Source organism: Zonotrichia albicollis, chromosome 9, assembly GCF_047830755.1.
Source record: "Zonotrichia albicollis isolate bZonAlb1 chromosome 9, bZonAlb1.hap1, whole genome shotgun sequence".
Classification (NCBI taxonomy): Eukaryota; Metazoa; Chordata; class Aves; order Passeriformes; family Passerellidae; genus Zonotrichia; species Zonotrichia albicollis.
This window is the reverse complement of record NC_133827.1, coordinates 16,962,137-16,986,948: the sequence shown is the minus strand read 5'-3', so window position 1 is coordinate 16,986,948 and position 24,812 is coordinate 16,962,137. Positions and strand designations below refer to the sequence as shown.

Genomic DNA, 24,812 nt, shown 5'->3' with positions numbered 1-24,812 from the left:
CCTAGTAGTATTATTCTTATTATTCACACATTCTGTGGCTGATGGTGTGTCCAGGCTTCTTCCAGCTCACAGCCACCATCACCCCGTGTGTGGCCGGAGCATTTTCCTCTTCCATCCAGTCGCGACATCGCAACCAGCGGCTTGCGGTGGCCCTTGTGGCGGGAGCAGACCCGCGGCAAACCCCACTCCTAATCCCATGCAAATTGCCTCAAAGCGGGAGCACAAACCAAGCCCCGGAGGAGCGCCAGCTCCGCTTCTCGGGATTCATTTTAAGGCGGCACATAAAGAGCCGAGTGCTTCGGGGAGGCGCAGCCCAAGGGGTCCGCAGTGCTGGGGATCTCGGGCGCGGGGAGGGTGCCCGGAGCGGGGCCGCGGAGCGGGCTGGGGCTGGGGCCGGGGCTCGGGCGGGGCCGCCGCCGGTCGGAGCGTGGCCGCGGGCGCGGGGCGGCGCGGGCGGCGCTGTGCATGCCGGGCGGGGCGGCGCGGCCAGGAAGCGCTCGCTGCCGGCCCAGCCGAGCCGAGCTGAGAGGAGCCCAGCCGAGCCGAGCCCGGGCGCAGCCGGCGGCGGGGGCGGGCACAGCCGCGCCGGTGCCGCGGGGGCTGGGGCACGGCGGAGGCAGCGCCGGAATGGGGGTGGCTTCCTGAAGCGCGGGGAAGGGAGGGCGGGCGGGAGGAGGCTGGTTCTTGCCTTTCAGTGCCTCTCCGCCCCCCTCCTGCCCCTCTCTCTGTCTCTCTCTCTCGCAAGTTTGCCGCTGTGCCGCTGCGCCTCCGGAGCGGCTGGCTGCGGGCTGCCCCTGCCCCGCTCCCGGCGCTGCCTGCGGCGGGGCGGGCGGGCACGGCGGCGAGCCGAGGCGACCCAGGCAGCGGCCCCGCCGCCCCCGGGGAAGGCTTTGCTCCGGGGAGCAGCGGGGGGAGGCGGTTGGCACAGACGCTGAAGCTCCGCCGCCCACCCCCCGGCTGCGCCGCAGTCTGCCCAGCGCCGGCAGCCCCGGGAGATGGTGACACATGAAGCGTGCGGGAAGGACCATGGTTGAGAGGACCAGCAAGTTCTTGCTGATCGTGGCCGTCTCGGTGTGCTTCATGCTTATCCTGTACCAGTACGTGGGGCCGGGGCTGAGCCTGGGTTCCCCCAGCGGCCGCTCCTACTCGGAGGAGCTGGACCTCTTTCCCACGCCGGACCCGCACTACGTGAAGAAGTATTACTTCCCCGTGCGGGAGCTGGAACGGGAGCTCGCGTTCGACATGAAGGGCGAGGACGTGATCGTCTTTCTGCACATCCAGAAGACCGGCGGCACAACCTTCGGCCGCCACCTGGTGCAGAACGTGCGGCTGGAGGTGCCGTGCGACTGCCGGCCCGGGCAGAAGAAGTGCACCTGCTACCGGCCCAACCGCAGGGAGACCTGGCTCTTCTCTCGCTTCTCCACGGGCTGGAGCTGCGGGCTGCATGCCGACTGGACCGAGCTCACCAACTGCGTGCCTGGGGTGCTGGACCGCCGGGAGAGCGCCGCAGCCAAGACGCCCAGGTAGGCACCGGCCCTGGGCCGAGCCCTGCCCGCCGCGCTGCCCCCGCTCCCGCCGCCTCAGCCGCCCGGCCCTGCCCCTGCCGAGTCCCCTGCCGTGCGCTGCCGGCGTGCTGTGCCTCAACCTGCCCCGAGCCTTTCCTCGGCTGCTTCACCTGTCCTCCCCTCCCGTCCTCCAGGCTGTGCCCTGCGCCTTCCTCCTGCAAATTTCCTGCTCTTTGCCTCCCACGCACCTCGCACGCTGCGCCCTCAAGCCCGTGGGTCTGCTCCGGCAGCCTCTGTGCACCCTTCACCGGGAGCATCTTTGTGCTGGTTACTCTCTGTTTTAAACGTTTAGCCTTTACCTCAGACATCACTTGCCACCTTTTATGAACCCTTTATACCCCACCCTTAGTCTCAAGCTTGTCTTTGTAATCAGCTTTGCCCCGACCCTTTTCCTCCAGCTGAAATTGTTCTCCAGTGTTGCCGAGGAGAGGCACGCGAGCCCAGCAGTGCTCATGCTTCCCTCCTCGGTTAACTCCCCACAGTCTGCACACAGTTTTTTGCACATTGCAGAAAACACTCCTTAAACCCCCTTTTTATGTTCCTTGCTGTTGATCTCCATGGCAGAGTGAATTGGGGAAAGCAGCTACCCTGTACTTGTTCCTTGAGTGTCCTTCCTATGTACCCTAGGAGAGAGGGAGAGCCATCCTAAAGCATCCTCGGTGCATCCGTGTGGAGCACCCGGTCTGTTTCTGCCCTGTTAGCCCATTATTCCTCTGCCTTGGTCTCGTCATGAATTATGAGCTTATAAGAGGAATTTTCTATTTGAAGCACTGTAGTAAAGACAGTGGTGTATATGAAGATCTCCAAAAGATTGTGTTATTTTAGCTCAATATACTGCTGCCTTTCATTTCACAGACAGTTTTTAAAATGATCACTATTTTTAAAAATTATCGCTATTTTAGGAACTATGCACGTTCCTCTGACGTGTTCGTCCTTCTGCTACAACACTTTGTAATCTGTTTGCTTTAAAGTTTCATTCAAGATCTTATGCTAATATTTGCTTATGCCATATACTTTATTTCTAGATGTCTTGTTAATATCATACATTTTATAAGTGGCCTTTTAGGAAGCACGTTTGGGCATCATATCTATGTTTTCCCTGTGTTTTTTTAGAGCAATTCTTAATGATATTTCTTCCCTTGGAGCTGTGTGCAATTGCTGGGTTCTTTATTGTCTCTGTCATGGTTGCTGCTGTTTTCAGCCCGTTTCAGTGTTAGTCATCCAAGAATACTCAGACTGCTGTGTGCTGCCTGACCCAGCAAACTGAAGTATATAACTGAAGGGTTGAGGCTTTCCAGTGCCCTCTTATTAATAAGGTATTTGAGAACACCTCGGAGTAAAATATCCTTTGCCCATCTAGGTTGCTGCTGAGATTTTTGGGAAGTGTGGTTAGGAAAAATGTGCAAAGTTCAAACGTGATTTTAAAAAAGAAACAAAAATTACCCGTTTTGTGAACCTTGGCACTTGCCTAGCAAACCATTAACCTTATATAAAGACCTGTGTGGGTTTATGAATTGTCTCAGAGCCTTGTGTGCTTCCACTGGCAGTTTTGTATGAAAATCTGTTACGTGTTTGGTACTCAACTTTATTCAGCAGCTGGATTTTTTGTACAGGTACTTGAAAAAAGGGCATGTCAGGTTGTGAGGTAGCAATTAAATTCCTTACAGCAACTTGTAGGAAGTTGAGAATCAAAAGTCTGTTGCTTTATCTCACATGCTTGTAAATAAGATTTTCCTTGCCATTTATTGGGACATCAGGAACTGTATGCTTCTACATGCTTCTTAATTGTCTTGAATTTTGGATGTGCAGGAACAATCATTGATCCTGTCCCATTCCCTCATGTCTCTGCAAATCAAGAAATAGTTGTGCCCAGTGTTGTTTCTTGACTTCCTTTAAATTTGAGTTAGAACTTCTTTTCCAGGAGTTCAAGGACTGTGATGTGGAAGCTTTAGATAATCTATGGTTTATCAGCTTGGACTGTTAAATGAAACAAAATTTATGGTCATTGTATCCTGGGGATGGTTTTAGTGCAGCCAGCTGATGGCTATTTTAATAATACTGTCCTAGGATCTGTTGTACTGCAGTCCAGTTCAGCTGACACCTTATCCAAAACGTGGTTTATTTCACGCCTAAGAAAAGTGCAAATAAGAGACAGGCAGTGCTTGTTTAAAATAAATATTTGATGGGTTTTCTTTATTAAAATACAGATAGTCTTGTATTATGTCCATTACAGTAAGAGCAGTATCACTTTGTTTGTCCGTTGTGAGTGTTGGATCTCTTATGTTGAAACGGGATATCTTTTTAGGAAAGGTGTATGCTCGAGAGGCTCCTGTTTTCTAATGGAACTGAACTATGAACATATCTCTCTCAAAGGAAACAGAAAAAGGAGCAGCAAACAACCATTCTCTCAGATTCTAATATTATCAAGTCTGGATTTTGGAGTGTAGTCTTCAAATTCAGCTTTTAAGCTAATGTATTGGCTTCTGCATTTGCTGCTTAATACAGAGTTTAAACCTTTGCTCTTCCAAATATATGTTTGTCCCCAAAAACAAAACAGCTGACTTGTGATTACAAATAAATCTGCCTTCTAGTGAATGCTGGAAAGCATGAAGGTCACTCAGTATTGCCCACATGCACAAATCATGAGGTTCAAGCTGTTCCCTCTGTAAGGAATGCAGTTTTGTTGCTGCCCAGTGCCCTATTGCACTGCATTCCATAACCTGGGCATGGAACATAAATTTGCAATGCAATTCAGCTTTCTTCATTGTTCAGTTGTTCTGTGTCAGACTTAATGATTAGGAGCCCTAGATTGCCAAAGGCTGCATTTTTTTCTCTCTTTCTTTCTTTTTTGTGCATTGATGCAGTGTCAGGGATGGGTGTGTTAGCTCTAATGGGTCAGCACTCCAAAAAAGTGCTGGTTCTCACCCCCTTCCCACCCCCTCCTGGTGACTTGCCTGGTTTGTATTCAAAAGGCTTCTGGACTTGTTGAAGCAAATGTTATGTTTTATACACAGCCAGTGAAAGAAAGATTGATTTGTTTGGGGGTTGTAAACTTGGGACTCGAAGGAACTCTGAAGTTGGCTGTGCTTATCAGTTAAGTCACTTAGCTGCTGTTCCCTTCATGGCTTTAGTAGAGGGCAAATTCCAAGATTTGGGGAATGGAGGCCTCATTATTCCTTGTGCTGTGCTGTTGGGCATAAATAGCAGTTGCAAAAGATTCTTTTTAAAAAGAAGCAAAATTAGAATGCGTGCCTTGAGTCACCATGTTGATATTTCTGCAAGCAGAAACTCTGAACTGCTCCCTCCAATTTGTCACACTGAAAACTTCAGAGATCAAATCTCTTCAGTTGATTCTGGAAAAAAAACCAAAAAAACCCCCATACTTATTTCTTTAATCTGACTTCCAGAATTAGAAAAATCTGTGAACTGACCCACTAGTGCCTTGTTTGCTCCCAAAACAGGAGCACAGCCCTGGGTGTTCTGAACTTGTACTTGGAGGACACTTCATCAGTGAACTCGACTCTAATGTGCTGCAAAAGCAATAAAACAGACATATTACACCAAAGGAATTCTGTGTGTTTCCCCTCTTTCCTATTCCCCCCCAAAAAACCCTGAACAAACCCCAGACAACCCAGGTTTTGTTGCTGTCCTGTTGGTTTCTGCTGCCTGGTGAAAACAAGAGCATCGGAGCTGGTGTTTTCCTGGAGCTGCATTATTCACATGGAAAGGATTCAAGGCACACAGCTCCTCCAAAACTGCATTTCTGGAAGCTCCCTGTTGCTGGGGAGAGCCCTTGGAGCTGGTGGAGTGTTGGTTGGGCATGGCTGGCTCTGTGCTCCCCCAGCTCATTTTTTAATTTGTTATTTTTTTAATGAGTTGCCTCAAGAAATGAGCTTAGCCTTGGCTTTTTGTATGGGTTTCTGTGCTAGTCAGTCATAGGAGTTCTGTTTCTGAGTTCATCTGTGGACAAAAATAACTAAAGTGTGTGCATGCTTCTGATTTCAGTATTTTTTTCTCAAGGTTTCATATGAGTAGGAAGAAAAAAAATTGTAATCCACAGACTTTTATGTAAGAAATGCATGGCAGGTCAGTAAAACCTGCTGTTATGCAAATCACTCTCTGATTAGCTATTTACAGCTTATGTTTTGGTTTTTTTTTTTTTTTTAAGAAACAATAAACAGGGCTCAGCAGTTTGTTAGTTTGATTTTTCTGAAGTGTGAACTTTCACAGCTTCCAACTACATATCTGTCCCATTGCAGGGATCTGTTCTTGATGAGGTTTTTATTATATGTGTGCTTGTGAGCTGCAAAAACACATTGTCAAGAAACCAACTGTTTGAGAGTGAAAAGCCTTACCAAATCATTTTTATAATATTAGTACTTTTTAAAAGCTTGGGCTTGTCATTCTTTTAGGATCTGTGTGTGTTGGGAGTTGAGTAATACCTGTCTGCAGGGAGCAAGGGGCATTTTTCTCCACTCACCAGTTCAACTCAGATTTGTTTGTCATAAAGACTAGTGGAGAAATATCAATATAAAGCTATTTTCAGCAGCCTGGTTCATTTCTCAAGCCTCTTATCACATAGAATATTTTAAATCCTCCTAGTCTGATAGGAAACTTTTGCACCTGGTTGTGCTCACCCAAAAAGCCAGGCTGGTCTTTCACAGCCAAACAATTCTAAAGGGCCAAGTAGTTTTGTAGTGAAAATCTTTAAATTTGACACAGTTACCAAAAAATTGGAACTCTTCAAATAGCTGCCTTGTGTTTGAAGTACTGTATTTATCTAAGCTTGAGACTTTTGGCTGGTATGTCAGGTTTAATTACTCTTACTGGGTTTTTGTTGCTGTTGTTGACAAAGCAAAAGAATGTGTGTGTTTGTCCTGACCTGATTTTTCAAAATGAGACATTTGGCAGTTTTTCATTAATCTTTCAACAAAAGTTGCATCATAACATAGTAATTTTGGTTTTTTGTTTAGAAGTTTGCAAACACTCTTTGCCTAAACGTCAGATTTTGCCTTTTTCTGGTTATCATTTCCTGCTCTCTAAATAAAAGTGTACAGTATTTGGAAGCAACCCTTGGATAATTTTTTCTGTTGTTTTTCTCATTTTTTCTCATTTGTTTATTTTATTTTATTTTTTTTTACAATTTTGAAATAATTACTTTAGAAGAGCTGGCTTGAACTTTATTAACAACTGAACTGGATGGTTTGCTAGATACTCTCATTATGAGGAGAGTCATTAAGGACTGTAGATGGACATGGGTTCCACCATGCTAGCACAGGCATTTTTGGGGGGTTAATTACTCAGCTGTTAGAGTTTGGAACATTTTGTGTGACCCTTCTTGGCCGCAGCAATGCCAAGCCCAGTTTTCCGGGCTCTGCAGAAGACTCCTGGTTTCTCAGTGTGAGATGGAGGACACTCATCAAGAAATAAAAACCCAGTATGATCTCCAGCAACGCCCTTGTGTCAGCTTTATGCTTCATAGGAAGAAATCTGTGATGGAGGGAATTTGGATTTCACTAGTGCTGTAGAAGCTTTAGGTAAAAAACAGCATGAAGAATTTGATTTTGCCTGGTGGAACAGCTCCAGAATTACCTGGTGTGACTGGGGAGGGGAGTGTGGTGAGGACTCTTCCCTTCAGGAGGCTGGGGTTGGATATCTTGAGTTGGATATGAGAATGTGAGCTGGAGGAGGTCATGTTACCCTGGGAGAAAGCACTGCTAGAGAGGATGAAGTTACAGCTGGAGATGATTGCAATGCTGCCCTCTCCCTGGGCCTCTGCTCCTTCTAGGAAGGAGAGTAATTCACGAAAATAATTCAGGATATGCAGGGCTGGAGTTGTTTAAGAAAACTTCCTCATGAGTTCATTTCATAGGTGAGATTGATGTGCCTTACCTGAGTCATGTTTGTGCACCGTGCCCACACTTCTGGCTGGCTCCAGAGTCCTTGGTGACTCCTTGCCAGGATGTTCCTACCCCAGATGTTACTCACAACAAGGTACAGCAGAGCTCCAGAAAAATCAAGATAAAGCTAATCAAGAGGGGTTGTGGCTGTGCTCTTCTAGTGACTTTGACCCAGAGGCAAAGAGTAATGAGAGAACACACCTGATTTTAAATTTGCTTAGAAACACCTGTCTAACCAAACCCATGACATCCATTCAGAGTCTTCCTGCTGTCTTGTAGAGATGATGCCTTTTGTAAATCTTGGGAAGTGGGAAAGCAGCATGGACAATTGCCTTCAGCCAGTCAGAGAACCAAAATCTCTCGTTTATGTCTCTTTTATTTTAAACTTCCAATTATTTGGAAGCAATTTTACAAAATTTGTGGTAGTAATGCTTTAAATAGGTAATATTTTGTCAGTGAACACTTGGGATTGTGCTTGCTTTAGAAAGCCACAGTGACATAGTCTAACTCCACAAAGCTTGTTTATGCTTTTATTTCCACCAAGTACAAGAACAGAGGGGAATTTTCTGTTATTGACTGAAATTGCCAGTCTTTAATTTGTCAATCCTTGCCAAGCAAAGATGAAGCATTGTTGCAGTGTGTGTGTGCAGTTTATTTTCAATAAAGCATGGTCTTTAATTCCTAATATTCACAATTGTGATAGCTACCGAGTCAAGATTTTTTGATGAAATTTCACTTGCTGTGGACAGAAGGGAATGATATTTATACATCAGAAGCAAAGACCTTCATAAACTGAATTGTTACTGTGTTTGGGGAATAAACAAAGTACTACAGGAAGAACACAGAGCTGAAGTAGCCCATTAGAAATTTGCTTGTTTTGCCAGTGATGGTTGACCTTAAAAGTGAACAAACAAGCAAAAAACCCCCCACTCTCTGCTTGTTGTAAAGGAGTTGAAATAGAATGATGAGGAAATATACCCACTTAAGGCCACAGAGCTTCTGTAATCACTGTTTGATGTAGTTCTGTTCCCCCTTCTGTTTCCGTAATAGAGCACTCTGCAGGAAATGCAGGCTTGAGAATGTCTCTGAAGAGTCCTTTGGACATGATTGTCACAAAAAAGGCACAAAGAGTCTGCACCTCCCCCATGCTGTAGCAGTCAGGTCTGAGATGTGAGGAGGATGCTCCATAAGGTCCCCTGTGCTGCTGCCAAAGGAGGAGCCGTTTCCCTGTGCATGTCTGCTGGAGCCTGGCATCTCTTGGGGGTGGGAAAAGGGTTTGCAGGAAATGTCCACACAGGGAGAGCTCATCAGGTGAAAAACATAATAGGGTTTAGTTAAATTTCTGCATTTATTAAATGGTGTCAGTCTGTGTCATTTCCGTGCTTAGTAGCACAGTAGTAGAAGACGCTGTTCTGAATTGTGAGAAATGGGTTTGTAAAGTCATAGTAGTACTGTGTAGTAAAAGCTAATAAGCTGGAAAACATTTATAAGGTATTGTAACCAAGAAGTAAGTTAGCTTCTGATAGTATGGCTCTCCATATAATGGGAGTATCTAGCAAACCATCTCTTATGTCTCACTCTTCATCGAGACAGATAATAGAATAAAATCTTTTATAACACGTCTCAGTTACCCTGTCTCTATAAAAACTAAAACCAACACTGGATGTCTTTCATCCCTACAAACAGCTGAATAAGGCTAAGGATATGCAATATTCAGGGGCATCTCTTTTTCAGTGGTGTGTCCAGAAAGGGTTAAGAAGGTCCCCTTGTCCACCTTTAGCTGTAACCTGAACTTTTTAGCAGTACTAATGATATCCTAGCAGTTCTAATTATAGCATTCTTTCACCTGTGCATCTCAAAGCCTCTTAAAAATTTATAGTAAATAGCACCTGGTGTTATATTAATTTTAGACTTCAGGTCTGTGCCTTCATTTCCACCTAAAGACTCTTCAGGGGTCTGTCTTAAAGCTGGCCTTGGCCATAAATCTCAGATTTTCATGTTAGTGTACAGACCTTCCTGCTCAGTCACTTGGGGTCACTTTGCTTCACTTGTTGTTAACTGCTTGGCTCTGTTTTTACCTTCCTTCCAGCCTTTTAGTGGTAAATTCTACACTGTAACTCACCGATGTTTTTCTAGAGGAAATATTTCAGAATTTCCTGCCAATTTAAACAAGAAAACAGTTATTTGCAATTAACTTTTTATGGTCTGACTTGTGTTTTATTTCATAACTAATCTCCATCCTATTAAGCAGAGATTCTTTGATTACACCTCACTGCAGATTGAAATACTGTGATCACTTTTATGGAGCTGTTCTACATAAGGGGGAAACCTCAGAGCTTCCTGAGCAGCCTTTGCATTTTTGTTTTTAAAACAGACCAAATTTCCTTTTGCTTAATCTTAAGTACTAACAAGGTGATTTGAGATTTTTCTGCCAAATAGAATCACTTAGAATTTGAAAATGCATGGTGACTTGACGCTAATTTCAGATCTATTGAAAGGGACCTTGCTTCTGGACAAGTGCTAAAGATTTTAAAGTGCTGCTTCTTCCATATGTTGGAGTTACTCTACATGTTAGCCTTAGTTCTAGTGTTAATTATACACACTTTGAAGATTTTGTGAAAATCTTCGCACTGGTCATCCTTTTTTTTTTTTAAATAGAAAAGTGTGGCTTGTATTTTTTCCTCTCAACTGTCTGAGAAAATTTAAACATCCAAGCAAATACTGTAAGAACAGAATCGACTTTTTTGTTTAAACTAACAGCTCTTGCTGCCGTAACCCTCTTGCTCTCAGTAAAGATTTTAGTTCGGATACCTGTGACCCTATATCAAAGCATCAGGATAAAAATCAATGCCTCACAGCTAAGACAAACAGCAGCAGCATGCTGACTCACCAATTTCCTGACAGGTTTTGCTTTCCTGCTGGAGCTAGACAAAAGTACAAGCAGAACAGGAATCACTGAGTATAACCATAATCAGTAAACCATCCTTCTGTTAACATGGCTTAAATCACAAAAGGCAGGATTACCTTCTTCTCTTCTCTGCCTCTTTCTCTTCTCTTGCCACCTGTGCCTTTTTTTTAGGCCTTTGAAAGAGAAAAGACAGATGTGAAGTGCGTAGCTGTGCAAGGAGGAGGATGGAACAGATTTATTCTGGCTGCTGAAGTGAGAGCAGGAGGGGTCATTTAAATTAAACCCCCCATTAAGGAGAATACTTCATCCACGGTGTACTGCACAGAAAAGAGGTACACAAATGCAGTATGACACGAAATGAACGATACTCACACGCTGAGATGTTTAAGGTAAAAAAGGTACATTTCTTTTTGGACTTTGATATTTATAGAATTTTAAAAGTGATTTTAAATTAAAAAATAAAACTGCTACTTCTCTAATTACACTAGTTAAACTAATAGCTCATCAATTCTCCTTTAAAAAGAAATACCAAACCATCATTATCTACATTAAAAACACATTAAAAATCCCCTTACAAAATGTAAACATCAAAAAGCTTAGAAAAACTTTAAAAGAACAGGGTGACAATATACAAATGCAAAAGGAGCCCTTTCAGGTAAGGAAATGCCTTGGCATCTCATCTCCTCTGGGAGGGTAAAACTGGAACTTCTTGTTCTGAGCACCTGAGAGAAGATTCCCTCATTGGTTATACTCCTCTGGCTGCTGTTATTATTTGCACCATATCCAAAATAAATAATCTGAAGTATTTTTTTTCTCCACTGAAGTTTGCTTTGGTCTATTTGGCTGGGTTCACAAATGTGTTTAAAAAAGACACCATCTTTCTGTGTGTGCATAACCTGACTCCAGTGGAGCCTCAGACCTGGCCAAAGGCACTGTAGTGCGGTCCTGTATTTTTAACAACCAGATTGTGTTACACATATCATGTCTCTGGCTGCTGCTACCGGTGGCTTTGATTTTGAAATGTAATATTACGCTGAATGCTAATGACTCAATATTGCCCTTCATTATTAAAGCCATTATTTGGGCCCAGCATTTAATCCTGCACTTTTTCTTGTACTTTGCAAATTGGCTTTTTCTGAGCAATGTGTTATTTCTTTATAATACCTGAGCAATTTTATTTTCCATTCCTTGAACTAATCCTTTCTTTCAGGTTGCCATCATCTTGTACCTTGATTGATTCAATCTATGTTTCTGAGCTTGATAAATTAAGTTTCTTTCCCTTTAGAGATCTCTTACTGCTTAACCCTTCTCACTCTCATAAGTTACCAGATTTTTCCCTGGGGGGGCTCTTTTTGTTCTGATTTCTGAAGAGCCCCCTTTGTAATGGGGCAGAAAATTTTTGTCAAACAAAATATGTGCCAACATCAGAAACAACTTTTAATCAGTCAAATTCAATGCAAATTCAATACACTTAAATTTTTTTGGTGAGATACTACTGCATTCTAACACTGTTCAGAAGGGGTTGTTTTCATGACTTTGACTAAATTGGATGAAGCTGACACCTGTTTATGGAGGCAGTCATACATAGCACACGCATACCTTGTAGAAACTCCAAAGTAGCCAATTGCTATTTTCAGTAGTTCCACTCCACAATTCCCAGTTTTCAACCCTGACTCTTCAGAATTCACTCAGGCTCCAGGCAGACAGTGTGCCAGCAGTTTATATAATCTTCATTTTCTGTTTTTGAGAAAAAATGACACTCCAAATATTGAAATGGTGACACAAAAATCACTGAATGATACATGAGTTGGAATTTTAAAAATAACCCTGTTGTTGACTGTTTCTATTAACACAGGGCTGGCTATAGGTGATCCCCTGTGTGTGACTTGGGGGTGCCAAGAAGGGACGGAAAGACAGCTGCCACAATTGTGTGAACTCTGGTTTGATTGTATGTCACGAGAACTGATGTGACTCCCACCAAAAAGGGATTTTCAGGGAGTTATTCAATGGCAGGAGGACCTGTAGTTGACTTTTGGGTGTAAAAGGAGCATCTGAAGTTTGCCATACAACAAAAAAAGAAGTAATAAGGGAATAAGAAGGAATCATACATAATTTGTGTTGACTAGGATTTTCAGGCTGTAGATGGTTTGTTAGTTTCAATAAACCTTTCGTTAAAATAACTATGAAGTTCTTTGTGAAGACAGTTTCAATTTCTTGCCTTTCTTTCCACCTAATTTCTTTGCTTTGGGATTTGCTGCCAAAACTGTGTCCAGTTCATTAAAGAAATAATATTGGACTACAGCATGCGAGAAAAATACTTGAAAAGTCTATTGTGAATCAATACATTTTGTGAGACAGCTAGCTTAGAGAATTTTCAAGACCTTTGTCCTCCCTCACTTCTAAAACATATTTATTTTTTTTAGCTGCTACCTGCAAAGAATGTATTTTTTATTATGATGTAGACAGCTCTTTAGAAGAATAATTTGGCAGTTCTTTGTAACTTCCCGACTTTTTTTTCATAGTGTTAGCTGCCTTGAGATGACTGAAGAGGTCATGGATTTGCCTTCAGCTGTTCTGAAGGTTTGCCATGCTGTGTGGCATGCTGCTTGTAGCAGCTGCTCTTAACAGCAGTGCATGAAAAAGAGAGGTGTCTTTCCCTGAAAATGCAGTCAAAAATCAAGATTAGTGCCTGGAAATGGATCAGCTTGTGGTGGCTGTGATGCAGAAGTTTTCCATCTTCCTTTGGGAAGGAATTTTGTTTGGAACTTCTGGGAAGCAGGTTCCTGTGTGATCAGCATTGTGGTCTTCCTTGGACATCCCTTTCTCAGAAACATTGCTGAAGGTTTTTCTGCACTATGCTTAAGCCACCGCAGTTCTTATCTAGGTGTTAACCTGCCTAAGACAGCAGCTTCTGGGAAGAGATATTCCCCTAGTTGGCTGAAGTGTTTGCACAGTGCTGTAACAGAAGCTGTCAGCAGCAGCAATGCAATTGTTTTGTCTGAACGTTTGAAATGGGCTGATGGAAACAGTTGTGCTTAATAAGATTGCACTGGCTGGAAAGCAAACAGGAAATCATCCATCCCATTTCCATCCCAGCAGAAGGCCCAGCCAGGGCTGTGGAAGCTGGACGTTACAGAAGCTGGATGTCTGCCCAGGTTAATTTGTTCTTCAGGGAAGTGAGCAGAGACTGTTCTTAGCCTGGCTGGCTGTCCCAGCTTGCCCAGGCAAGTCTGAGGTTTGTTTGCCAGTTCCAGGACTGGGTTCTGTGCACTGTTTGCACAGGCAGCTCTCAGGTGCTGAGCTCGGAGGTGATCCTGCCTGTGAGGGGCTGCTGGGCGTGTTCAGCACAGGTTTTGGCTCACAAGTGCAGGTGTACGGGGGGGACTGGCGCTGCTCCCACCTCCTGTCCCCAGAGCTTTTCAGGGAATGTCTCCCCTGTCACTGAGCCAGCCAGGGAAGCAGCACGACCAGCAAACTCCTTTGTTACACAAGGGAAGATTCTTGCCATACCTGTGTGTCTGTGAACAGCCCAGGCATCATCCCTGAAAGGCAGCAGAGAACTATGCCTGATATTCATACTCAGGGAAACTTGCTCCTTGCCTGAAGTACTGACCTGAAGTACTTCAGCAATGGTTATTTTTTATTGTCTGATAACTGGGGTCACCTTGGAGCTCTGTTGAAATATGTTGCCTGCATGAGAAATGGGGAAATGTTTGTATCCCATTCTTGAAACCACAGGTATGAAAAGCCTTTACCTGGCAAAGCTGTGTAAGGGCTATTGTTCTTGACAACAGTATTGATAGGATGTGAAGGTGGACATACTCTGCTTCTTCAAATTCCTCTACAGTGTAAGTGGTAATCCATGTGCCATTCTGAATGGGTTATTATTTGTACTTTTTATAAATGCAGAAACAGAGGCAAAGGCTCGATTGTTCACTATGGGATGTGCCAGGACACCAAATCTATGACACTGTGTGTTTGCTGAGTGCTCATCCATGTGCTTACAGCAGTGGATTGTGCCTTGCCGCAACTGTGTTGTACAGCGTGATGGAATTTTGGGATCTGCTGAGGGCAAGAGCTTGCATTGGACTGTGTAACCTGGTTACTGAGGTAGCCATAAGATTTTCAGTCAGACACTAGGATAAAGATCTTCTAAATCAGCTTTCTAAACATTTTGAAACAAATGCAGAAGTAAATATTCCTGCAGGCTGGCCACAGTATGACTGCTTCCATTTGGAAATAACTTTCCGCTAAGGCTTTCAGTCAGAATGCCTTCTTGGGGAGAGCATTTTCTCCTTCTGCTCTAGCTGGTGTTGGAGGGGCATGACTTAACACTTGAGGTGTAGTTGGCCTGTAATGACAATATAAATCACAGTAGGAGGGGTGCAGCTGCAATTTGTAAAATGTGCTGGATGGTCAGCAGTCTGTCCTGCCTGCTGCATGGATTGTGGTTAGCTGTGATGAAGCACTGCTTGTCAGGGTATCACTCAACCGGAAACCTCACAGAAATTGAAGAATGGATTCTCTGAATGTTCTGGAGATGTGGGATGCTTGGTCTGCCAAATACTTCAGGCAGGATGAATTGACCCCTTTCGTAAGTAGGATATTTCCCGATTCTTGTGAATTTCTGAAGTATTTGGGGATTGTCATGAAAAGTCTGTTTTCTGGATTGAAGCCCAGCCAATCCCAAATCTGGAAATAACTGCTCATGAGAGCAAAAAGAACAGTTATATTTGTCAACTCTACTATTGTGGGTAAGTGAGATTTAGGGACTCTTGCCTAGTGCAGACAGGATCTGAGAAGAGTTTTCTCTTATGGAAATAAGTAGAATTACTTGCACACCAAGGAATTTATATGGCCCTTGACTCCTTTTCATGGGAATCTGCACTCCTGTTGGGATGTTTGTGAAAGTTTAAACTAAACCAAGTTAAAATAGGTGCATTAAACTAAAGCTGGATGCTCTATCTGTATGAACCATGACATGCTGAATTATTCTGAAAATCACCATGTAGTATGTGCAAAAACACCCAAAACAGTATAGACAGGAAGCAGTGCTGGCAAATTCCAAAGGTGTCAAGTTATAAGTTCTTGGATGCTTCAGGATTTACTGCTGGAATATTCCTGTCTTGAGAAAAACTCTTTTTCATGTGAAGTGGTCTCTCTGGGGTCAGTGAGGGGAGACTGTGTGGAGGAAACCACTGGGCGTTAACAGCTTCCCACAGGATAGAGCACAAACAGTCCTTCCTTCCAAACATCCAGTTACTGGGTGTGAGCAGGAACTCAGAACCTTATTCTTAATTAAGAATACTGGCCTCTTGCTCCAGAAAAATAGTTAAGCAGCTGTTTATAGCACTGAGGGAGCTCAGAGGAGGAGCTGGTTATACTGATTCATTCTGGTTATTGGCTTTTCTTCCCCCTTCCAAGTTCTAAGTCATTTAACTAGGACTAACAGCTAAAGCTGAGACTATCCTGCATGTCACATAATCCTTTCTTATTTTCCATTCTGCTTGATGGTGCAAATTGAAACAAAGGCCTGGTTGTTTAAACTCTGTGAAAAAATTCATATGCTTCTAAGCCTGGCTTTTAAATCACACCTCCATGCCTGTATGGAAAAGCTACAGGCAAGTTTTGAGCAATTCATTCTTCACTCTGTTCAGCGCACAGCTGATGGCGTCACAAGAGGGGCAGGAGGAGAACTGGCATGCAGATGGTTTTTTAAGTGCTCTGGTTAGAGATGGAGCTGGGACCAGAGCTTTGTGTCAGGTAAGGAGATACCTGGAGCTGTCACCCTAGGGTCACAGGATCAATGCTGAATGTGCTAAAGGCTCACATCCTCCTGGGCAGTATTTTCAGAGCTGCTCTTGGGTAGCAGATGTTTTCTCTAAAATGTGACTGTCCATATGGCACCAGGCATATAAATAGGGCCGACCCCTATTTCTTTTGAAGCCTTACTTGAGCTAGAAGATAGCTCAAGGTAAGATAGCTCAAGCTTAAGATTCTATCTTAAGATAGAATGAAATGGAGGAACTGAGCTATGCAAGTGGTTAAGTCATTTGTGATGTTCTAACACTTCCACTGATGGTTTCTGCCTTCTCCAGGCAGCTTCTGTGGCATGCCAGAGTGCTCCTCTGCTCTTTGGAAATAGAGGAGTGGTGGTAGAGTGGGACACAGGTACAGAGGTGTCACTGCTCTTGAAGCACATTTGGATACTGCTCTGTGTCCAGACTGTGATCCTAACATCCCTAATCACCTCACTGCACTTCTGTGATTCAAGGACCATCCAAACTTACATCCAAGAGCTCCTTGGACACAAGGACCAAAAATGTTCCACTTGATCAAGTTAGAAAAGTTGTTTCAAAGGCTACAATGTGGAATATAGGAGAAACCTGGCCTTTAAAATGAGACTTTTAGAGATAGTCACAGTGGCCATCACTTCAGTGCCTGGAGCAGGTACTGGGTGTTCTTGTTCTTCCTTTCATTTCAATGGCACTGTAACAGCTCTGAAGAAGTTTTTATAAAGACAGTGAGTTGTAAGCTGGCCCAGGAGACAGGAGCAGTTTTCCCACATTGTTTGAAGGCAGAAAGAGACACAGTGTTAGTACCAGAAATAAACATGGATCTGGGCTTTAAATATGGAGTTTAGCTTTCTCAGCATTTGTGTAGCTCAGTAGTTTTGATTCCTCCTTTAGCTTATCAGAGTTCTCTTTGCTTGGCAGAAGGGTAGTGTCTCAAGAAGGAGCTGTTTGGGATATTGCTCCATCCTCTGTGCATTAACTCTTTTTCCCACGCAGAAGCAATGACAATTTTTCCATTTTTTTTTCTTTCTTTTTGCCATTTGATGGCACCATCCCTTACCTCTTTATGTCTGTTCCCGTACATGAGTTAAAAAAAGAACTGTAGATGTGGGGCGATAGAATATAAGAAAATAAAGATAGTGCAGAAGGTAATCTTACCCCTGAGGAGTTGCAGCTGTACTAATTAGCAAAGATTAGGAACAGTCCTGCCCTTAACAGGCCACAGCTGTGTCCAATAAGGATGGAGTGCTATAGAAAGTGGGTTAGCTGGGTGAGGAGAGAGCTAGAGTTTGTTGGCTGTGCTGTGAAGAGGAAGGAGTTGGTGCTGCAAGGAGATGCCCATGAGACGTCACTGAGAAGTTTTGGGAGCTTTGCAGTAAGGTGACAGCATGTAGATGCTAGCACTTACTCTCAATCTGAGAAAGACAGAATTCATTCCGAAAGCCACAGAATTAAGTGACCCTGTCACAGGATTCTGAGCCACTTCTGAAAAAAGGCTGGATTTAGTTTCAACACTTAGTAGTGAAATTCAATCATGAGTAGCAGTCTCAGGAGAGGAGCACTAACTAAAGGTCTTCATTTGCAGCTGTCTCCTGAGAGCTCTCGTGTCAGTGGGAGAGCTCAGGGTTGAAATGGAGATAAGGTGTCACACTGAAGATGTTTTAGTGTTATTGATCTAACCTGTAGTGGACAAAAAAGGACTCATGTCTGACAGAAAGAAGGACTGGGCTGTCCATGTAGACTTGGGGCTCAGCACAGTTGGTTTTAGTGGCAACAAGACCGAGTCTTTGGTGCTATTAATCCTTCTATGGCCTTGCATGGCAGCACTGCTTGGGTTTATGTTCTGTATCCAGTGCACCTTGCTAGAAAAGGAAGGCATCAAGAGGACCCTGGAAGGTGCTTTAGCTCACTGGCCAACAATTCCATTTGCCTTCAAGCCTTTTCTGGCATCATCCTTTCTGCCATGCCTCCAGTGAGAGTGTAGTTATTCAATTAATTTATAGGGTGCAGCCTCAGCCAGGTTGTTTTTTAGGTTGGAGTAGCCCACATCCAACTTTTGGTGTCCACAAGCAGAGATGTCGGAGGTTTAGGTTTTGGGAAGATTTGGCAGGTACCATGCACATGCCAAACCAAAAGCAGGTTTGGATCAATGGCTTTGAGGACAAGCATTACCACTGCTTGATCTTTGAGAGCTGCTGTGTCTGAGCAGACTGCTGCCCAATTTCTAAGTTTTTCAGCCCTGTGATTTTTATGGTATACAGGCAAAAGGTGTGATGTGATCAGCTTCAGCAGCTCTTGCACGTCTATACCTGTGCAGTAAGTTTTTGGCAAGAAGCAACAAAGGCGTCCATCAGAATTTACGAGATTGGTTTTCTGTCAATTGGCTTTTTGACTAAAGGAAGAGATAGTGATGCCCTCAATAGCAAGAAGGATTCCTGCCTTTTATTTATTTTATTTTTTTTTTTTTAACTGAGGAAATATAAAGGGATGGAATACAACAGCATGGTTTATTCTTTTCTTTTGTTTTCCCCTCCTTCAGGGAACAGATGTTGGAGTTATGCTTGGTCATTCCAACACTTGCCTGAAGCAGCAGCATCACGGAAAACAAAAATAAGAGAATGAAAAGTTGTATGCTGTGCCACAAAGCATATATGAATGTGAACTTGCATTTCTGAATTTTGGCAGGAAGCAAGGTGGGAAATGCTTTATTAGAAACCTTGTCTGAAGATTCTGTAATGGCGCAATTTAATTGTGTTGGCAAGTAACTCTGGCAAGGTGCTTGAGCTTCCATTATATGTGGACATCTGTGGGGTTTGCCTGTTTTTGTCTCCTGCCCTGCACACTGATGTTTTAAGAGAACAGTGTTTGCTGAATGGGAGCAGGGAGGTGGAAGCTAAATAGAGAACATTTTCAGCTCCAGCAGAGTCTACTCTGGCGTGCAGCATGCTGCCTTTTCCACAGGGATTCCACAGTGTGTTCTGTGGAGTGTACCCCTGTTATCTCTATGGATATGTGTGTAATCATGTGGTTCTGAAGATTTTTCACGTGCTCTCCTCTAAGCTCAGCTCAAACTCATGCAGAAGGCATCACCAGTGCTGTGAGAAAGCTCTTGAGGTTCTGCTGAGCTCCCTTCCCATGCCAGCTGTCCTTCAGGGCTACCTCATATTAAATTGGCAGTAACCTCAGAACTTCTGAGTGTCTATTGTATTTGCAGGGTGCCCCGTGGCAGGAAGGAATGATGAATCTGATTCCATGTTCTCAGAAGGCTAATTTATTATTTTATTATACAATATTATTTAAAAGACTACTAAACTAAACTATACTAAAGAATAGAGAGGATACTTACAGAATGCTAAAAAGATAATAATGAAAACTCCTGATTCCTTCCAGAGTCTCAACACAGCTTGGCACTGATTGGCCATTGAGTAAAAACAATTCACATGAAACCAATCAACCAACCACCTGTTGGATAAAAAAATCTCCAAACACATTCCAAAGCAGCAAAACACAGGAGAAGCAAATGAGATTATATTGTTTTCCTTTTTCTCTGGGGCTTCTCAGCTTCCCAGGAGCAAAATCCTGGGCAAAGGGATTTTTCAGAAAATACGAGAGTGGCAAGTGTCCTCCTGACTACTCTGTTATAAGCATTTCTTTCTGTTAAGAAGTGCCAGCCAGACCTGGGATTGAGTTTGGTAAGGATAATTTGAACCCTGCAGGCAAACAGGACAGATCCACCCACCGAGCTCAGCAGAAACCTCTTATGGTGCCAGATCCCCTGGTGTCACACTTGTCACAGCTCAGAGCTGAGCCTTCCTTCCTGTCTTCTCTTGAAGTTTGTTCCTCTCCTTACCTGTGTTACAAAATTTCAGGTTTCAGTGCTGCTGTCCCACGTGCAAACATTTCTCCTGCTGCTGGTTGTAGCTTCACTCTCAAAAATGCCATTCTGCAAGACTGGAGGGGCATTGCTCCAGCACCAGGAAGGATAATGTCACTCCTGGTTTTTTCTCACTATTTCAGCTCTCCATTTTTGATACTTATTTTGAAGATAACTTTCATTTTTTGCAAACCTGGCCAACCAGCACTGGTGGCTGAGGAGCTGCTCCACTCACAAGTGTTGTACTGAGATGTAGTTTGTGAGAATTGCAAAACCATTTGGCTGGCACCTGCCAAGCCACTAATTTTTCCAAAGCTGTGCCTAATAAAGTATTTTATGACATCCAGAAATCAGTACAAGTATATAGTTAAAATCTACTATGTTTATTTCTTAATAGTAAAACAGGCACATTATATTCTATGCATACATATATATAAAATTGTTTTTATATATATAATGGGAAATGAGCAGCCTCCTCATCTTTTGTAGTGTGTTAAAGATGTTCACTGACAGAGGCTCAGACAGATCTTTAATCTTAGAGGGATTAAGTTTGGTGCTATCTCTCTCTGAAACTTTGCATTTAATATTAAAATATAATGCGTTTCATCTTCGTTTCTTAAGAAGTACGCAAATCTAATTTCTGAAAAGAAACTGGTAGAGCTCAGAAGTTGCCATTTTGTAATAGCAGTAAAGCAAAGATTTCTTGAAAAGAACCTTAAGGAGGACTATTGCTTACTGGCCCCTTTTTCAATATAATAATTAGGAACAGTGGATTAAAATTCTCTTGAATTTCCTGTGTGCTTACTTTTCTGAGCATCCTGAACTATCTGCAGTTTGAAAACACATGCATTCATTAGTGCTGTGTTGCAAGGAACAATTTAATTTGTATTTTTCCTACATTTTCCTTGCTCTTCATAGAATATAATTAAATATGCTCTTTAACTTGATGGCAGTGTTTTTCAGCAGTATTACTACTGAGAATAGGTTTAGACTTAGACCACTAAAATCACAGTAAACTCAGATTTTTTTTTCTTGCCTTGAAAAACCTGCTCAGCATCTCAGAGGGCCAAGCCCTTAATACCTAAATATTCCAGATACATTGGTCTTTTTTTTCCCTCTTTATCCTTGCCTTAAGTTCCTCTTCATTTCTGCAACCTGAAGTTGCCATTTCTTATTTTCTGGTATCTTTTGTCATTAAAGTTTACACATGAAAGCATAAATTACTTATTTTTCTGTAGAATACTCAGAAGGGAACAGGACCAGTGCCTTTACTGTTAACCCTTTTGGCAGGTGCTGTCTATGCAGTGAGTCATGCTGATAGGAAGGACTGGGGGCTCGCTTGTGAAATGCCAGGGGAAGGAACTCACAGGTGGCTCTTCCTTGCCTGCTGCATCTTCCCTGGAGGACTTTGTTCTTAGGACATTTGATTTTTCTGCAGCAAAAGCATCAAGAAGAAAAATGCTTTCTGGCTTTTTCATTTGAGTTCCCAGACTGCTGGGGAAGATGGGAAGAAGAGAGGTAGGCATTATTGATGCTTTATAATTCGGTCCATGACTTCAGTTTGTACCTAAAGGGTTTCAGCTGTAGCTGAGTCAGTGGTGGATCTGCAAAGGCAATTTTATTTCACTTAATTTTGTTGTCCTGACAGATACATTAGCTGCTAAGGAGAGAAAAGCACTTTGAAATTAAGCTGCTGTGCATGTTAGTGATCTTGGCCCTGTATGTCTCTATCAAAGTCTTTATGCTTGGCGTTGTCAAATGTTTTGGTTTTTTTTAAGATCTGATCTGATTTTTGGGTGGATTCTTACAGTTTGACAATGGTCAGTGTAAGGCGGCGAGTAGAGACGGTGAACTAGGACTGTCCTTTTGGAATAAGAGTTTTAAGAATTAAATATGAAATGAGTTGGAGTAAAAAGTGGGAGGATGTGCAGAGAAAAGGGCTGGCAGAGAAAATAGAACCATTGAAAACAGATGCTTTACTGCTCACCCCCCAAAAATGGCATTTCTCCATCTGTCCTGTGCCCTTTTACCCCTCTGTACCTGTGGGCACTGGGGAACTCTTTGCACTGAAGGCAAGTCACCCAGGAACTCTAAAACAGATTATTTTAAAGGAATAGATGAAGAGTGTGTGTACTGATCAGGTGAGGACATTTCTATCTATGGTTATTTCTAAGGGAGGTGGGAGAAGAGGAAGTTTGCAAGGGACATGTTCTTTATTTCCCTCTGATTCACCACCTGAAAAACCTGCAAAATGTGAGTGTGCCTTAAAACTGCACTGGGAAGGAAAGGCTCAGTGATTCATTTTGTTTGTCTTAATTGAAGAATCACTAGAAAAACAACTTCTTATCTTAATAAGCCTGTTCAATGTTGTATAGTAAAACCTTTTACAGCCATTATGTTTCCTCATCCCAGAGGTATAAAACCTATTTTTTTGCATCTGTGAAGCATTGGCAATCACCCTTTCGTGGACTTTCAGGTTGGTATGTGAAAAATAAGAAGCATTTAATAATTCTTGCTAAATATATTTTTGGGTTAGTATGTTGAAAATGTGATGTCTGCAGTTTGAATTGCATTAGCAGTTGTGTGTCCAGGATGGCACCTCAGGAGTGCGGGGAGAAGGCAGAGAAGCAGGGTAGTTTGAAGGCTTTGGAGGTTTTATTTCATCAGAAAGAAATTCCATTGTTATTTCGTTGTCTGTGTCCTTTTCTGTGCTGAAAGCATGTGTAGAGGAAGTGGAAATTTCATGTTTGGCTCTCCTCACTTTTCAGTCCCTGACTGTTGAGTCAGCTTCCTTTGAAAGCCTCTGATGGCATGAGAAGCTGTGTGATATAATTGCTGCTGCTTGGGTGGGAGTTTTAAAGGCATTCTGCTGCAGGTTATTGCTCCAGTGCTGGGTGATTTGTATGGTTCAATTTGTTACATTTTTGAAGTTATTTTTGAGTGGATTTTTTTCAGCTGGATCACTGCATGTAACTTATGAGCAGAAGTAAATGATGATATATTTGGGGTCAGAACTCAAGTAGGGGATAGAGCTCTGTGTTAGATGTGGGTTCTTTAATGAAAAATGAGGTCTAAAATTAAATCACCTAACAGGAAATACGAAGCTGAAATAACGTGCAGACAGCTGAAAAGCACAAGAAGATCTTTTCTTTCTGGCAGTTAATTTGAAAAGAAATAAGACTTGGTGGGATTTAGTGGCAGGTCAACACAGAATATAGTATTATTGCAATTGTCGGTTCCTTTTCAAAGGTGTTGGTGTTTTTCAGAACTCCTGCCTGTGAAGGGTTGCATTTTTGGTAGTTGTATTAGACTGCCATGAGGTATATTACTACAGCACAGTAATTTCCAGTTGTTCTTGCAGCAACAGCTGTTCTATATAAAGGTTTCAGATTAAAGGTGGGGGAATAGAATAGTTATATAAATATACTCTGCTTCTGTTCCTGCAGAAAAAAACAAACTATAGTGGAGACTCATAAATCAAAGAAAAAGGGAGCATGCCTTGTGTATGTTAAGTCAGTTATGTGGCCTGAGCTTGTCAGTCAAACATAATGAAATTCATTTTTCTGCTGAAATTACTCTTTTCCGCCTCAGAAAGAAACACAGAAGATCTCACAAGTTCATGAAATGCCATGAGTTATAAATATATGGGAATTCTGTGCCTGCAAAAAAAATGTACTGAGGCAGTACAGACTAAAGTTAATAACATTCTTTTAATGCAAGGGGAATAGCATCATGGAACCTGGCAGACACAAGCATGGTGTTTTTCTAACATTTGATGTGCCACACAGTAATAATCCAGGTGTGAGAGAGAATCACAATGGCATGGGAGGAGATGTATTATTGTTTTGGCATGTCGTGATGATAAAAAAGGATTGCTGCCAATTTTGGTGAAAAGAAGGGACAGTTTTTTGTAGTCTTTTTGTTGTCTTGGGGGTGAAAAATGAAAAGCAAAACTTGGAGGGATGAGAGGGTGATAAAGCACAGTAACAATGGTTGAGACTTGCTGCTAAAACACCTCTTTGCCAAGTTATTAATACTGACAGCTACTCTAATAAAGAAATGATTGTGTGATTCCTGAGGTGATGAAAGATACCTTTGTTGGTTTAGCCAAACTGCTAACAAAACACACTTGGTGCGTTATTTTTCTTGTTGCCTTCAGCAGATGATGTTAAGCCAGTTTGTAGACATGTCTGAGCAGGCAAATGTGCATTTTTGCTGTGTTACTCAGCATTATAACAGTTTGCCAAGACTCAGCCACATTTATATCAGTTTTTCACTTGTGGAAATTTCTTTCTGACTGACCAAAAATAGGTGCCCTTTGTACCCATAAGTGTTTTGTGGCCTTAAAAGCACTTGTAACAAACATTGGCACTTAGCGCCCATGAGGTTACTCATTCAGGACCATGAGCTGCCTGCCTGGAGAGTTCACTGTGCTTTGGGGTGTGCATCATCCCTGTGCATAACCATCAGCTTCCTCTGTGCCATTTTCCAGCTGTGCAGGGGCAGCTACACCCTCACAGAGGGTACAGAGTTTGGTACAGAAACACCCTGGGCTAGTATTTTTTTTCTTCTGATTAAGGCTAGGCCTTGGCCAGGGTCCAGTTCTTACCCAGAAGAGTTGCCCTAATATATTTCTTCTAAAAATCTTTCAGTAATGGTAATATTAAAAAGACATTAAACCATTTATAACTAATAAGAATCATAATATAGAATAATTACTCATTAAATCAACCTCATAAGAACTTAACCTTACAAAAAATATAGCATAAA

At 42.8% G+C, this 24,812-nt stretch overlaps 1 protein-coding gene across 1 annotated transcript in view; it reads left to right on the top strand.

The window, feature by feature from the left end:
* Positions 1–697: 697 nt before the first annotated feature.
* HS6ST1 (heparan sulfate 6-O-sulfotransferase 1) overlaps positions 698–24,812 on the top strand; it is a 192,395-nt gene continuing 168,280 nt past the window's right edge. Inside the window, exon 1 of the mRNA XM_074546760.1 lies at positions 698–1,523. Within this exon, the coding sequence (XP_074402861.1) occupies positions 1,006–1,523 (518 nt within the window). The 5' untranslated portion in view covers positions 698–1,005. The remainder of the gene's footprint in view (positions 1,524–24,812) is intronic.